The following is a 17,411-nucleotide window of genomic DNA, read 5'->3' as shown; positions in this document are numbered from 1 at the left end:
GTTGCTTGTGTTTAGTGCTGTTGCCAGCCTGATTATGTGCATAATGAACATGAACAGCATCACATGTTGAGTGATCAGTAAAGGACACTGAAATGTCATGTACTCATGTGAGACAACATTATCAGTATCTCACACAGTTTCAAAGGGACCACTTGGTGAGTCTCCAGTTGGCTGGCCGTTGGCTATTTCCAGATTTTTTGGGCATTCATATGTGTCAATGGCCTGATGTTAGACTGCATGGGAAAATGAGGGCAGACATAATCATAGTCAGGGTTTTGGTTGACTGTCTTAAGGGAGGATGATTGTATTATGCACACAGTACATCTTTAATCCCTTCACATCTGTGCCTGCCATTTGAGAAAAAGATATGAACTCCATGCAACATTCTATGTCATTCCACACTGTTGGTCAGAGACTAGCAGCAGTTGGACTATGGAATTAACAGCCCAAGAGTAGACTGCTGTTAACCTAGTAGGACAAATGGCTGTGTTTGGAGTGTGCTGTGACTGGCAAACGTGGACAATGACACACTGTGTACAGTATGAATCACAGTTCCATTGTACCCAAGATAACACTGTCAAGGGTTTGGTCATGACCGAGAAGGAGCTTCCATTCTTCCACTGTTCTAGAGAGCCACAGAGGTGTTACTCCTGGTCTAACTGTGTGGGGAGCCATCAGATATGACTTGTAGTCCTGGTTAGTATTGATTGAGGGAACCCTAATGACACAACAGTATGTCAGGGATATCCTGCATCCTCGTGTTACCCCTCATGATGCCATTTTTCAACAAGACAATGCTTGTCCACGCATGACACATGTAGCTATGAATTGCCTGTCTGGTGAGATATTACCATGGCCAGCAAGATTCCCATAATAGTTGTAGGCCAGCTTGCCTCAGAAAAGGATATGACTTTATGGCATCCTGCCCAGTCAAATCTGTGCAAGCATTCAGTTAAGAGGGAGTGCAATGTCATATTGATAAATGGACTCATACTTTGAAAGTTTTTGTCATTTAGACTCAATATTATAATTACTGTAATAACAAACATGCCCTCTCACCTATAAAGTTTCATATAGTTCCCTTTTCTCCCTCTGGGTGCTTTACTATTTTTGTCAGGCAGTGTATTTTGTAAAACTCTAACAAATACAGAATCTAAACTAAATTTTATGGAATGAATTTCTCAGTTATTTGAAATAAACACAGGAAGAAGGTGAGATGATGTAGGCTCATCACCTTTCCTGTTTAAATGTTTTTAGGAAAAACTAAGTAATCTAGGAAGGATGTGAAATGTAATTAGGATAAACTACCTAGTTTCTGAAGGAGGTTTTGGAATGGTTTCAAAAAATTTGGTAGAAGCCAATAAATTCTGGGTGGTATCTTAGTTACACTTGTGTACAAAACTGCTGTTCCACTATAGTTTTTTTTAATCAGTTACTAGAAGTTTCAACAGCAAATCACACTGCTTATAAAGAATTTATACATAAACTAGGTGTCAGTGGGAGACAAATTCAAGAAGTACAAAGGAACTACCAAAACAATGTGAGCTACAAATAATCATGTTTCATCTCGAGTCATGTGTGTTGTTAGTTCCTGTTACTGAACACCTATTAACAGTATTATCCTCATATACCTACTCTAACATCAAAAATAGAGTGTTATTTAGGAATAATGAAGACTTTAACTTACAGGAACTTTTGGCTGTGAATGTGATAGCACTGTCCCAGTCCTCCTTACTTGCAGATTTTGGTATTTCAGTGTCATTTTCAGTCTCCTGAAGAACCTCGGTAATGTAATCTGAAAATGTGAAACAAATGTGTTGCATTCATCTCATAATAAATTGATAAAACAAAACAATAAATCACTGAATGTATGCCTCCATGTTGACCCAAAAAACATTGCTGTTTAATTGGTACCAATCAAAATGACTGAAAACAGAGAAAAATGTAATAATATTATCATTCACTGATGAAACTACCTTTCTCAGATCACTCTCAATACTGTAATACTATCCCTGTTAATACTGTTTTTCCCAAACACAGCATGATCCTAACCTGCAAAATCTGCACACAAAGGACATCATCGTCTATCACGTGGCTAAGATATGCTTGAAGACATTTGGTCACCTGATGGTTGTTACATAATTCTTCCTGCAATGGTGCCCACATTTATTCTTTGATGACTATCTTACAGCAGGACTTTCCTCCTCTGTCTTACTTTCTCTGTAACAACTGGTTACCTATTGAAATCCTGTTGACCCTTAGTTACAAATACAAGAGATTCTTGTATGTCTAACTGAAATAGCAGGGTAATTTCTTATGAGAATGACAGAACTGTCAGTAATAATTTTCTTTCTCTGGCTTCTATATTCTACTATCACTTTCCTTTTCTCTTTACCTTGTTCCCTCCTTAACCCAACTAGTTTACTTCTCAGAGAAGATAGCATTAAAAATTATGGATGAAATTAATTACACCACTTTCTGCAACAATCCTGTAAAATGTAAATGAAATCATTCAAAAGGTAACTTCACTTAGCAAATTATTTACAAAAAAGAAATGTTGTTAAAATACACAGGTTTTGTTGAAAACAGAATGCACTGCAAAAATGGTAAGCATTTTTGCATATTAGATTTTGCAGTTCACACTGTGGAGTTCTCTGATAATACAGCAACTGAGACTACTATTATGCAATAATGGAAGAAAGCATTTTAATTTTGACATCTTTATTAGATTCATATCGACAGTGATGAACCAAAACATTATGACTGGAGTCCAGTTTCACACTGATGGCCACCTAGTGCCATGGTGGGCACATGATGTGGTAACAATTGATGTGGTGCAGAGATAAATGGGAAATCCCTTCTATACCAGTTCCTCTCAACTATTCAAGTGGGAACTATCACTTTAGAACATTCTGCATGATGTCTCTTTTGTAGCATCTGCCACTGGAGCTTATTGAGCATCTCTGTAATGCTCTTATGCCAACCAAGCAATCCCATGACTAAACAGGTTGTTCTTTGTTGGATCTTCTCTATCTCTTCTATCAGTCGTACATGGTAAGGATCCAATACTGATGAACAATACTCAAGAACTGGTCAAACAAGCACCGCATAAGTCACTTCCCTCATGGATGAGGTACGTTTCCTTAAGGCTTTTCCTACGCATCTCAATCTGGTATCTGCTTTTCAGATTATTGGCTTTATGTGGTCATTCCACTTAAGGTCTCCCTGGATAGTTACTCCCAGATATCTTACAGCAGATACTGTTCCAGCAGTTTATCATCAATAGTGTAGCTGTACAGTAGTGGATTTCTTTTCCTATGTATGTGTAATATGTTATGTTACATACATTCAGGGTCAAATGCCAGAGCCTGCAGCATTTATTAATCCTTTCCAGGTCATTCTGCAAATCAATACTATCTTCTGTCATTGCTACTTTGCTACAGGTAACCTCATAACCTGCAGACAGTCTTAAAGAGCATTTGATGCTTTCCACTAACAGTAATGATGCTATGACACTTCCTCGGTAATCCAAAAATTACCTTCACAAGTGTTAATTTTGCTCCATTATGAGTGATGTGACACGTTCTGTCTGCAAGGAAGTCTTGAATCTAGTCACAATTATGGTCTGATACTTTGATAAGCTCGTATATTTTTCATTAACCGGCATTGCAGTGTGGTGTCAAATGCTTCCTGAAGTCAAGGAACATGGTATCAACCTGAGTGCCATTGTCTACAGTGGTATGGATCTCATGGAGAAACAAAGTGAACTGAGTCTTACAAGATCTCTGTTTGTGGAATCCATGTTGATTTTTATAGAAAAGATTTATTGACTTTCTCTTTAATCCATCGATACTGTGACAGTTTTTGATTCAGTTTCAAGAAAACCTGCACTAGTGGTTCTTGAGAAAAAAGGCATTGTCCAAATCTGTTTGAGCATATTGAAGATGTATCAGACCTCCCAGGATAATGGAAAATTGAGAATCAAAAGAGGAATCAGTATAGGAGGTACATATCACCAAAACTACTCATAACAGTCCTAGAAGTTTTTTCAAATTCCTAAACTGGGAAAAAGAAGGATAAGATCTCAATATCTGTCGAGAAGGACATTATACCATACTCCTTTTATGGCTGTCAAGGTACCCCATAACTGGAATATGACATTCTTTCAAAAATTCATACACATTTTAGATACATTTTACAAGAAGTTAATAGTACTGTTTGCCTCTAGTGGAAAGGGAAAAAGTAAAAATAGTAATTCAGAAAAACGGCAGCACTGTGTTCACATATTTCCACTCATCACTCATTCCTATTTCAACAAGAATATGACCACAAAGCAAGTTTTAATAGCCAATTATTGCATGCAGTCACTCTAAGTTCTAAGAGTAGCCACCAAATCCCATTCAAAGAATGAATGTTGTTCAGCAAGCATAGAAGGATGGATGCTGAAGTTTGATGGGACTTGTATCCAGGTGAATGGATGATAGAGTAGCCATGGAAGTTCTCTGCTGGATTCCAAGCGATAAGAAAGGAACCAGAGAATGGCTCCATGGAAGGTGTAACATGATGTTAAAAAATGTGATTGAAGACTGTAATGTGTGGAAAAGTCTAGATGAGGTTTTATTAAGCAAAGAAAAAACCAAAGTTCCACATTCTGGCCTGATGGGCTAATCAGGTCAGACCAACCACGTAATCCTCTGCCAATGGCGTCACTGGATGCTGTATGGAGGGACATAGTGTCAACTCACTGCTCTCCCAGCTGTTGTCCGCTTTCTTGATCTTGGAGTAGCTACTCTCACTGAAATAGCTCCTAAGTTGGCATCATGAGGCTGACTGCATCCCACTGAAGTTCTTCTACCTAGGAAAAATCTCTGCATAGCAGACAGACACACCGACCACTAAGCTATGGACGCAGATGGACGAGGATGCCAAATGGCTGATGATAATTCTTTTATAAAGTACTATGACAGTGTTTTCAGTATGAAAGCTATTTTAATTCACTTTCCCATTACAGTGTGCCTTTATTCTGCTACTTAATAATGCAACTTTTCATTACACTCCTCTGCATCTTACACATCATAATATGTATTTGCTTCTGTATCATCAGCTCATTTGTCACATGTATATGTTTCCTAATTAGAAGAGAGAAATATCTGTTTCTTATCTTTAATCAATAGGTTGCATATCAAGAACTTGCAAATGAGTCACAGTATTACTTGGTTCAGCATTCCAGCCTTCACACTCTGATTGGTATAAAACATTACATCTGAATTCTTCATTGTCTGATTGAGAGCACTGTTTTCTGATTGAGCAAGTACTGTATTGCCCCAGAGGAATCCACCTCCACATATTTTCCATGTTATGTATTTTCAGAAATGTCAAGAATGATTACTTACTGTGATTTATTTGTACATTATTTGTGCTTAATAAAATCTGTATTGTTAACAAAGTAGACTTACAACATAAACTATAGAGCCACATTATGAGAGAACCTTTCTCCAATATTAGCATTAAAATACAGATATCAAAAAATTTCCTTTTTATGTTGGTCTTATATGTATTTGTTGATATTTAATATCAAAGAAATGTAACTTTTTATGGAAATTACTGAAGACAGTCTTAGTATCTCTACATAATACATACCATGAGTGAACTGTTTTGCTGAGCCATTCTGAGTAATTCCAGGAAAACTGACATGGTTCTGCTTTCCATCCTGCATACAAAAATGAAATTAATCTGTAATGTAGCACTACAGCCCAAATATCTCTAAAAGAAGGTCAAAATATAATTTCTGCTGCTAAAATTATGTCTTAACATAGTAGGTAGCTTCAGTACAAGTTACAGGTAACCTCAGTACACATCTTCAGCAGAAATAGTTTCTTAAAATATCAATTATATATTCTATAACAACAAAAATTATCAATTATTGACAATACAATGTAAATGGATACATAAAAAACTTTCACCAAGCAGCAGCAGGGGAACACACAAACAAAAGAATTTAACTTTTACGAGCTTTTGGAGCCAGTGGCTCCTTCTTCTGGCACAAATGTTGAAGAGGAAAAGGAAAAGGACAGGAAAGGTTTAGGGAAAGGAGTACAGTTCACAAAAGTCACCCAGAACCCCAGATCAGGGGAGACTTACCAGACAGGATGAGAAGGAAAGACGTGATTGTTCGTGACTGCACCAGATGAGATTTGAAAACCTGAGAGCTTAAAGGTGGGAGATACAGTAATATGCAAGACAGAGATTACTACTAAAACATCATGCATGATTTAATAAGAATGAAAAGCTAAATTGTCTGTAACAGAGGTGGGAGGGGGTTAGGTGATAAATAGACAGGTCAGAAAATGAAAGAGATAGAAAACTAAAATTGAGTGAAAAAAGGAGTAGTTACTGTGAAGAAATGCTGATACAGAAGGAATTAATGTAAATTAAGGCCAAGTGGATAGCGGGAACCAAGGTCATATTGCAGTGCCAGTTCCGGACTGCGGAATTCTGAGATCCTGATGTCTGGCGGAAGAATCCAGATGGCACGTGTGGTGAAACAGGCACCGAGGTCATAACTGTCATGTTGTACAGCATGCTCTGCAACAGGATATTGTTTGTTGCCTATGTACACTCTATGCTCATGCCCATCCATCCTAACTGATAACTGGGTGGTAGTCATGCTGATGTAAAAGGCCGAACAGTGCTTACATAACGGCTGGTATAGGACATGTGTCATTTCATATGTGGATCTCCCTTTGATAGTATATGTTTTGCCAGTAACAGGGCTGGAAAAGGTGGTGGTAGGAGAGTGCATAGGGCAAGTCTTGCAGTGGGGATGGTCACAGAGGGGGAGCCATAGGGTAGGGAGATGGGTGCAGAAGGAGTATAGGGTCTCACAAGGATACTGCAGAGACTGGGAGGGCAACAAAAAGCTATTTTAGGTGTGGTGGACAAAATCTCAGACGGAATGGATTTCATGATTTTAAGAAGTCATGGCTTTATTGAAGTAGCTATTTAATACATTCAAGACAAGGATAATACTAGGTGACAAGTGGTGTGCTCAGAAGTTGTTTTTTGGAGGGCTCAGCACACCAGGATTGGATGTGATGACCCAGGAAATCTGCTTTTGAACTAGGCTGTTGGGATAATTATGTCCAGTGAAGGCTGAAGTGAAAGTGGTGGTGTACTGCTGAAAAGAGTCTGCATCCAAACAAATACATTTGCCTCGAATGCCAAGACTGTATGGGAGGGAATGTTCGACATGGAAGGGATGGCACCTGTCAAAATGTAAGTACTGTTGTTTGTTAGTAGGTTTGATGTGGAAGGAAGTGTGCAGCTGGCCTTCAGTGAGGGTGAGATCAACAGCAGGCAAAGTGGCATGGGATTCGGAATAAGACCATGTGAAATTTAACTGAGAGAAGGTATTTAGAGATTCCAGGAATTTTAACAGGTTAGCCTCACCGTATCTGAACCAAACCAGGAGCTGATGGTTTATGGATGCCACGAAATCCCTCTCCAGGTGACCCTGAAAGGGTTGGCACAGGAAGGAGCCATCCTGGTTCCCATGGCTGTAGTCCCTGATCTGTTTGTATGTCTGCTCCTCAAAGGTGAAGTAATTGTTAGTAAGTATAAAGTTGATTAAGGTGAGCAAGAAGGAAGTAATGGGTTTGGGATCAGGTGAGTGAGGAAATGTTCAGCAGCAGACAGACCACATACATTGGGGGATGCTGGTAAAGTGGAAGATGTCATCAATGGTTCGAGCAAAGTGTGTGGTGGCAGTGAGATGGGTACAGATACCAGATGATCTATAAAATGGTTAGTACATCTAATATGGGAGGTAAGTCTTTGCACTATGGGTTGAAGGTGTTGATCAGTTAAGGCAGATATACGTCCCATGAGTGCTTTGCAGCCAGCAACTATAGGACGGCCAGGATGATTGGGTTTGTGGATCTTAGGAAGAAGGTGAAAGGTGGGGCTGCATGGTTTGGGTGGGGAAAGAAGTTCTATGGATTGTGGTGTAAGTCCCTGTGAGGGGCCTGAGTTTTTAGGAGCAACTGTAGGTCAGTTTGAATCACAGGGATGGTATCTTGATGACACATGCTATAAGGAGAGGTGTCAGACAGCTGGTGTAGACCTTCACTAACATGCTCCTCCTGGTCAAGTAACACAGTGGTAGATACTTTGTCTGCTGTGAGGGTAATGATGGAGTCATCGGCTTTTAGGTATGTAGATCCTGGGGTTCTGCAGAGATTAGGGTCTACATCTACACCTACAAGGTTACTTTGCAGTTCACACTTAAGTGCCTGGCAGAGGGTTCATCGAACCATTTTCATACCACTTCTCTACCATTCCACTCTCGAATGGCACGTTTGAGCTCTGATTTCTCTTATTTCATTATGATGATCATTTCTCGCTACATAGGTGTAGGGACTTGAGGGAAGGTTGTGAAGCTATGCTGGATGTGAGGAATCCTTGGAATGCTTATAAGGGATGATTCTGAGGTACTGATGGTGGACCAAGTTGGGATCATGGCTGGAACAGTTCAAGGCAGGGTTTAGTATCAGGTTTGCTGCTGGAAAGGTTTTGGGATTGGGTTGCAAAGTGATATTTCCAGTTGACATTATGTGTAAAGGAAACCAGGTCCTTTACCAAAGCAGCATGGTTAAATTCAGGTTTAGGGTTAAAAGTGAGGCCTTGGACAATACTGATAACTTGGGGGGGGGGGGGGCTTTGGACAAGAAGGTGAAAACACTGGACTGTTGTGATTGGTTCTAGTGATTATGATTTATTACTGGTCTGGAAGGCAGTGGTGAAGGGTGTGGAATGTTAAGGAGGTTGGCCAATCTCTGCTTGTAGGAGAGGAGTGGTGATTGATGGTGTGACTGTTTGGGGAGCTGGCCATGACTTCCTAAAACAATGTACAGAAATGAGATCCATTCAGTCTGAGATTTTGCCCACCACACCTAGAATAGCTTTTCGTTGCCATCCCAATCTCCATAATACCCTTGTCAGATCCTATGCTGCTTCTGCACCCATCTCCCTACCCTATGGCCCCAACCCCTGTGACTATCCCCACTACAAGACTTGCCCTATGCACCCTTCTGCCATAACCTATTCCAGCCCTGTAACTGGCAAAATATATGCTATCAAAGGGAGAGCCACATGAGAAGCGACACATGTCATATACCAGCTGTTATGTAAACACTGTTCGACCATTTACATCAGCATGTCTACCACCCAGTTAGCAGTCAGGATGAATGGGCATAGGCAAAGGGTGTATACAGGTGACACATGATACCCTGTTGCAAAGCATGCTGTTCAACATGACAGTCACAACCCTGGTGCCTGTTTCACCACAAGCGCCCTCGGGATTCTTCCCCCAGACACGAGGATCTCAGAATTCCGAAGTTGGGAAATGGCACTACAACATGACCTTGGTTCCCTCCACCCACCTGGCCTTAATTTACATTAATTCCTTCTGTATCAGCATTTCTTCACAGTAACTACACCTTCTTTAACTCCATTTTTATTTCTATATCTTTCATTTTCTGACCTGTCTATTTATCACCTTACCCCCTCCCGCCTCTGTTACATACAATTTAGTTTTTCACTCTTATTAAATCATGCACTATGTTTTAGTAGTAATCTCTGTCTTGCATATTACTATATCTCCAACCTTTAAGCTTTCAGGTCTTCAAATCTCATCTGGTGCAGTCCCCAACAATCAGTCTTTTCTTCTCACCCCAGCTGGTAAGTCTCCCCTGACCTGGCATTCTGGGTGACTTTTGTGAACTGTACCCCTTTCCCTAAACATTTCATGTCCTTTTCCTTCACCCCTCATCCTTCCCATTCAACTTGTCTGCCAGAAGAAGGAGCCACTGGCCCTGAAAGCATGTAAAAGTTATACCCCTCTGTGTGTGTGTTCCTCTGCTGTGGCTTGGTGAGTAGATATTTCAGCTTTTTATTTACATTCTATTATCAGTTACATATCTGTTGAGAGGCCGGACAAACATGTGGTTCCTGAAGAGGGGCAGCTGCCTTTTCAGTAGTTGCAGGGGCAACAGTCTGGATGATGGACTGATCTTGCCTTGTAACATTAACCAAAACGGCCTTGCTGTGCTGGCACTGCGAACGGCTGAAAGCAAGGGGAAACTACAGCCGTAATTTTTCCCGAGGAAATGCAGCTTTACTGTATGATTAAATGATGATGGCGTCCTCTTGGGTAAAATATTCCAGAGGTAAAATAGTCCCCCATTCGGATCTCCGGGCAGGGACTACTCAAGAGGACGTCGTTATCAGGAGAAAGAAAACTCGCGTTCTACGGATCGGAGCGTGGAATGTCAGATCCCTTAATCGGGCAGGTAGGTTAGAAAATTTAAAAAGGGAAATGGATAGGTTAAAGTTAGATATAGTGGGAATTAGTGAAGTTCGGTGGCAGGAGGAACAAGACTTTTGGTCAGGTGAATACAGGGTTATAAATACAAAATCAAATAGGGGTAATGCAGGAGTAGGTTTAATAATGAATAAAAAAATAGGAGTGCGGGTGAGCTACTACAAACAGCATAGTGAACGCATTATTGTGGCCAAGATAGACACAAAGCCCATGCCTACTACAGTAGTACAAGTTTATATGCCAACTAGCTCTGCACATGATGAAGAAATAGATAAAATGTATGACGAAATAAAAGAAATTATTCAGGTAGTGAAGGGAGACGAAAATTTAATAGTCATGGGTGACTGGAATTCGTCAGTAGGGAAAGGGAGAGAAGGAAACATAGTAGGAGAATATGGATTGGGGGGAAGAAATGAAAGAGGAAGCCGTCTGGTAGAATTTTGCACAGAGCATGACTTAATCATAGCTAACACTTGGTTCAAGAATCATAAAAGAAGATTGTATACCTGGAAGAATCCTGGAGATACTAAAAGGTATCAGATAGATTATATAATGGTAAGACAGAGATTTAGGAACCAGGTTTTAAATTGTAAGACATTCCCAGGGGCAGATGTGGACTCTGACTACAATCTATTGGTTATGGAATTTAAGGAGTTGGGACCTGGATAAACTGAAAGAACCAGAGGTTGTAGAGAGTTTCAGGGAGAGCATAAGGGAACAATTCACAGGAATGAGGGAAAGAAATACAGTAGAAGAAGAATGGGTAGCTCTGAGGGATGAAGTAGTGAAGTAGGTAAAAAGACGAGGGCTAATAGAAATCCTTGGGTAACAGAAGAAATATTGAATTTAATTGATGAAAGGAGAAAATATAAAAATGCAGTAAATGAAGCAGGCAAAAAGGAATACAAACGTATCAAAAATGAGATCGACAGGAAGTGCAAAATGGCTAAGCAGGGATGGCTAGAGAACAAATGTAAGGATGTAGAGGCTTGTCTCACTAGTGGTAAGATAGATACTGCTTACAGGAAAATTAAAGAGACCTTTGGAGAGAAGAGAACCACTTGTATGAATATCAAGAACTCAGATGGAAACCCAGTTCTAAGCAAAGAAGGGAAGGCAGAAAGGGGGAAGGAGTATATAGGTGGTCTATACAAGGGTGATGTACTTGAGGACACTATTATGGAAATGGAAGAGGATGTAGATGAAGACAAAATGGGAGATAAGATACTGCATGAAGAGTTTGACAGAGCACTGAAAGACCTGAGTCGAAACAAGGCCCCAGGAGTAGACAACATTCCATTAGAACTACTGATGGCCTTGGGAGAACCAGTCATGACAAAACTCTACCATCTGGTGAGCAAGATGTATGAGACAGGCGAAATACCCTCAGACTTCAAGAAGAATATAATAATTCCAATCCCAAAGAAAGCAGGTGTTGACAGATGTGAAAATCACCGAACTATCAGTTTAATAAGTCACAGCTGCAAAATACTAACGCGAATTCTTTACAGACGAATGGAAAAACTGGTAGAAGCAGACCTCGGGGAAGATCACTTTGGATTCCGCAGAAAGTTCCGTTGGAACACGTGAGGCAATACTAACCTTATGACTTATCTTAGAAGAAAGGTTAAGAACAGGCAAACCTACGTTTCTAGCATTTGTAGACTTAGAGAAAGCTTTTGACAATGTTAACTGGAATACTCTCTTTCAAATTCTGAAGGTGGTAGGGGTAAAATACAGGGAGCGAAAGGCTATTTACAATTTGTACAGAAACCAGATGGCAGTTATAAGAGTCAAGGGGCATGAAAGGGAAGCAGTGGTTGGGAAAGGTGTGAGACAGGGTTGTAGCCTCTCCCCGATGTTATTCAATCTGTATATTGAGCAAGCAGTACAGGAAGCAAAAGAAAAATTTGGAGTAGGTATTAAAATTCATGGAGAAGCAGTAAAAACTTTGAGGTTCGCCGATGACATTGTAATTCTGTCAGAGACGGCAAAGGACTTGGAAGAGCAGTTGAACGGAATGGACACTGTCTTGAAAGGAGGATATAAGATGAACATCAACAAAATCAAAACGAGGATAATGGAATGTAGTCAAATTAAATCGGGTGATGCTGAGGGAATTAGATTATGAAATGAGACACTTAAAGTAGTAAAGGAGTTTTGCTATTTAGGGAGTAAAATAACTGATGATGGTCGAAGTAGAGAGGATATAAAATGTAGACTGGCAATGACAAGGAAATCGTTTCTGAAGAAGAGAAATTTGTTAACATCGAGTATAGACTTAAGTGTAAGGAAGTCGTTTCTGAAAGTATTTGTATGGAGTGTAGCCATGTATGGAAGTGAAACATGGACGATAACTAGTTTGGACAAGAAGAGAATAGAAACTTTCGAAATGTGGTGCTACAGAAGAATGCTGAAGATAAGATGGGTAGATCACATAATTAATGAGGAGGTGTTGAATAGGATTGGGGAGAAGAGAAGTTTGTGGCACAACTTGACTAGAAGAAGGGATCAGTTGGTAGGACGTGTTTTGAGGCATCAAGGGATCACAAATTTAGCATTGGAGGGCAGCATGGAGGGTAAAAATCGTAGAGGGAGACCAAGAGATGAATACACTAAGCAGATTCAGAAGGATGTAGGTTGCAGTAGGTACTGGGAGATGAAGAAGCTTGCACAGAATAGAGTAGCATGGAGAGCTGCATAAAACCAGGCTCAGGACTGAAGACCACAACAACAACAATTCTGATATTTTCATTGATCAAAATGATTAATGGAAAATCTCATATAAATATGTGAAACAAATACTAACAAAGAGATAGAGGGGCTGGACAGTGCTTACCTCAGCTCAGTACAGCCGATAGATACACAAAAAACAGAACCGAAAATTTACGTTCCTAGCTTTCGGAACAAATGTTCCTTCATCAGGGAGGAGAGAGGGGAAAGGAAGGGCAGAAGGGAAAGTAGATTCAGTTACTCAGAACCCAGTTTATGAAGCAACAGGGAAAGGAAAACAGGGAGGGTAGCAAGGATGGAGGCATGGTTGTCAGAGGGAAGCCAAAGATATTCTACTGTAAGTACTGTGCCAGATTCAAACCAAAGAGGATGCATACAGAAAAAAAGAGGTATATAGTATAAAGATAAACACAACTATGTAGGATGAAAAGATGCGTGAATGGCTAAAGAGGAAAGGGAAAGAGGAGAAGACTGAAGAGTAAATGGGAGTGAGGTTGTTTAACGTAGGTTCAGTCCAGGGGGATGGCGGGATGAAAGGATGTGTTGGAGTGCAAGTTCCCATCTCCGCAGTTCAGAGGGACTGGTGTTGGGTGGGAGAAGCCAAATGGCACATACAGTGTAGCAGGTTCCTAGGTCCCTAGAATTATGCTGGAGGGCATGCTTTGCTACTGGGTATTGGACATCTCCTAGGCGGACAGTTCGTCTGTGTCCGTTCATGCGCTCAGCCAGTTTAGTTGTTGTCATACCGATGTAAAAGTCTGTGCAGTGCAGGCATGTCAGTTGATAAACGACATGTGTAGTTTCACACGTGGCCCTGCTTGAATTGTGTATGTTTTACCAGTAGCGGGGCTGGAGTAGGTGGTTGTGGGGGGATGCAGGGGGCAGGTTTTGCAGCGGGGTCGGTTACAGGGGTAGGAACCGCTGGGTAGAGAAGGTAGTCTGGGAATATTGTAGGGTTTAACAAGGATGTTACGGAGGTTAGGGGGGCGACGAAAGGAAACTCTGGGTGGTGTGGGGAGAATTTTGTCAAGGGATGATCTCACTTTTGAAGGCCAGACCTACAAACAAATCAGGGGAACGGCCATGGGAACCAGGATGGCTCCATCCTATGCCAATCTTTTCATGGGCCGCATGGAGGAGGCTTTCCTGAAGACCCAACAGCTGCTTCCCCTGGCCTGGTATAGGTTTATAGATGACATCTTTGTGGTCTGGACTCATGGTGAAGAAACACTCCTTAATTTCCTCCATAACCTCAACTCCTTTTCGAATCTGAATTTTACCTGGTCCTTCTCCAAAACCCAAGCCACCTTCCTGGATGTTGACCTTCATCTTGTTGAAGCTCACATCCACACCTCTGTCCATATCAAACCCACAAACAAACAACAGTACCTTCACTTTGATAGCTGCCATCCATTCCACATCAAACGCTCCCTTCCCTACAGCCTAGGTATTCGTGGCAAACGTATCTGCTCCAGTGACGAATCCCTGAACACTTACACCAATAACCTAACCAGTGCTTTCCTCTCCCGCAACTATCCTGCAGACCTTGTCCACAAACAGATCTCCCGAGCAATACATTCCTCCCTGTCCAACAACAATGTTCCTATCCCCAGACCACACAGAAGCATCCCCCTTGTCACCCAATATTATCCCGGCCTCGAAAACATCAACAAATTACTCCACCAGAGATATGACTTTCTCAAGTCAAGCCCTGAAATGAGATCATCCCTTGACAAAATTCTCCCCACACCACCCAGAGTTGCCTTTCGTCGCCCCCCTAACCTCCGTAACATCCTTGTTAAACCCTACAATATTCCCAGACTACCTTCTCTACCCAGCAGTTCCTACCCCTGTAACCGACCCCGCTGCAAAACCTGCCCCATGCATCCCCCCACAACCACCTACTCCAGCCCCGCTACTGGTAAAACATACACAATTCAAGGCAGGGCCACGTGTGAAACTACACATGTCGTTTATCAACTGACATGCCCGCACTGCACAGACTTTTTTGTGTATCTATCGGCTGTACTGAGCTGAGGTAAGTACGGGCCAGCCCCTCTATCTCTATGTTAGTGTTTTCATTGATCATTATTATGTAAAGATTGCATGCATTAAGAAAACTGTTGATGAACACCTATTTTAGCAATCCATATGTTACATTTTGAATTTAATACAATAAAACGAATGATATGAAGTATCTGGTCCCTTAGCATATTTTTGTTAGGTTTTAATTTTCATGGAGAGTCATTTCAATACATTTCAATACAGACTTACACAAAGACAAAGTAAGGAATCAATATGGAGATGTGATGACACCTTGGCATTTTGTTGAATGATGAATGAAACAGAAAAACAAAAATGAGGACTGCTAGAATGGTATATAAACCTAGTTCTTCTCAAATCTAGTGTCATATCACTGCTCAGATTAACACATTTTTTTGTTAATGTATGGTGACTACCATTCTGCCTACTATGATAATGTTGTGTTTTGTGACTAGGGCCTCCTGTCGGGTAGACCATTCACCGGGTGCAAGTCTTTCGATTTTACACCGATTTGGCAACTTGCGTGTCGATAGGGATGAAATGATGATGATGATGATTAGGACAACACAACACCCAGTCCCTAGGCGGAGAAAATCTCTGACACAGCAAGGAATCGAACCTGGGTCCTTAGGATTAACATTCTGTCACGCTGACCACTCAGCTACCAGGGGTGGACACTAAGATAATGATAGACATAGAGTAGGAAGGACCAGATGGGCCACTCCTTTTTGAAGAAATAAACTAGAACTTAAAATAACCACAAAAATTTAATGAAGAGAGTTGGACTGGTATTTGAACTCTGTTTATATTCATTCAAGTTCAAAATATTTTGTTAGTTACTACTACTGTTCCAGTGTACTGTGATCCTGATATGACACCAACTACCTTCTTTATATTTTTACTAGAGAGAAAAATTTTAGAGAACCTGTGCCACATATAACACAAAAGAAAGTGAATTCAGTCCAAAAATAAATAATATTTCATTATGATGATCAATGCAACACGAAAATTACCTTTCCCAGTCGTTTGCTCCTCTTATGGTGATGCTTTCTCTCACCAACCATGCGACGTATGTTCATATGCATACGATAATTGACTTGAGTAGATAGATCACGGTCATTAACTGCATGCCTGCTATAGCTAAGTCGGCGATGCTGAAACAATCAAAAAAGGAAAAAGTTAATAATTTTCACAAAATCTTTCACAAGAATGAACTACAAGTAATTGTCTGCATTACTTTGTTTGGTTCTATATTTGTGTGTGTGTGTGTGTGTGTGTGTGTGTGTGTGTGTGTGTGTGTGTGTGTGTGTGCGTGTGAGAGAGAGAGAGAGATAGATAGATAGATAGAGAGAGAGAGAGAGAGAGAGAGAGAGAGAGAGAGAGAGAGAGAGAGAATTACAACTTTCTGCAGCTGTGCACATCCAGATAACAACTGCAAGAGCAGCAGCAGAGCAGCAGAAGAAGAGTGAATGAGTGTAAGGTAATTTCATAGCAAAAGCCGTTCTGTATTAAGTGATACATACTGAGTCACCTTAATGAACAAGACAGTGTGATGGGAGACAAGGGACAACAGGAGACAGGTTCTGTAGATGATAGTGCTTATAAATCATACATGAATCTCCTATCGTAGATGAGATGATAAAACCGTCATCTACATTGTGTGGTGATGTGAGCGAAATGGACAAAAACAGTATTGAAGCAGATGAAATCATTAAGGTTAAGGAAGAGGAATCTAGCAGCAGGAGTCAGCCAGGCCAACAGGTCATGGCAGACAGAAAATTGGAAGCAATGTTAAGGCAAATTCTGAGTAGTTTGAATAGTATGGAAAGCAGTACATAATCAGGTCAGAAAAGAAGACTGATGGCATTAGAACTGACTTGGTTAACTTAAAAGATGAACTGAAGAAAGAAATTAAAAGGGAAATTAAGGGGTTCAACATTTTGTGCTGGATTCATTATGTGGCGATAATGCTTACCCCAGCTGTCTGTCGTTATTTCTATGTTTCCAGCTACAGTCAAACTCTTCTCCTATTATATCTATAGTTTATAAGTGAATCACAAACATTCTATCATCAACTTTCAGATGATTCTGTACAATAGGATACTTAAGTATAGAAATATTTTAGAGAAAGTTTTATCCAGTGTGAGTGTGTGTGTGTGTGTGTGTGTGTGTGTGTGTGTGTGTGTGTGTGTGTGTGTGTGTTGTGTTAATTATAAGAAATAGAATCATAAGAGGATGGAAGAAAATAAATCGG

At 40.6% G+C, this 17,411-nt stretch overlaps 1 protein-coding gene across 1 annotated transcript in view; it reads right to left on the bottom strand.

Annotated features, from left to right (window-relative positions):
* The window catches only part of LOC126474352 (sodium/hydrogen exchanger 3), a 658,867-nt gene that overhangs the window by 95,300 nt on the left and 546,156 nt on the right, over window positions 1–17,411 (bottom strand). Inside the window, exons 9-11 of the mRNA XM_050101818.1 lie at window positions 16,171–16,311; window positions 5,641–5,710; window positions 1,688–1,795 (exon numbers count right to left, since the gene is read on the bottom strand). Of these exons, the coding sequence (XP_049957775.1) occupies window positions 1,688–1,795; window positions 5,641–5,710; window positions 16,171–16,311 (319 nt within the window). The remainder of the gene's footprint in view (window positions 1–1,687; window positions 1,796–5,640; window positions 5,711–16,170; window positions 16,312–17,411) is intronic.

The sequence above is a fragment of the Schistocerca serialis genome, chromosome 4 (genome assembly GCF_023864345.2).
Source record: "Schistocerca serialis cubense isolate TAMUIC-IGC-003099 chromosome 4, iqSchSeri2.2, whole genome shotgun sequence".
Lineage (NCBI taxonomy): Eukaryota > Metazoa > Arthropoda > Insecta > Orthoptera > Acrididae > Schistocerca > Schistocerca serialis.
The sequence above is the reverse complement of the archived record's forward strand: the minus strand, read 5'-3'. Positions and strand labels throughout refer to the sequence as shown.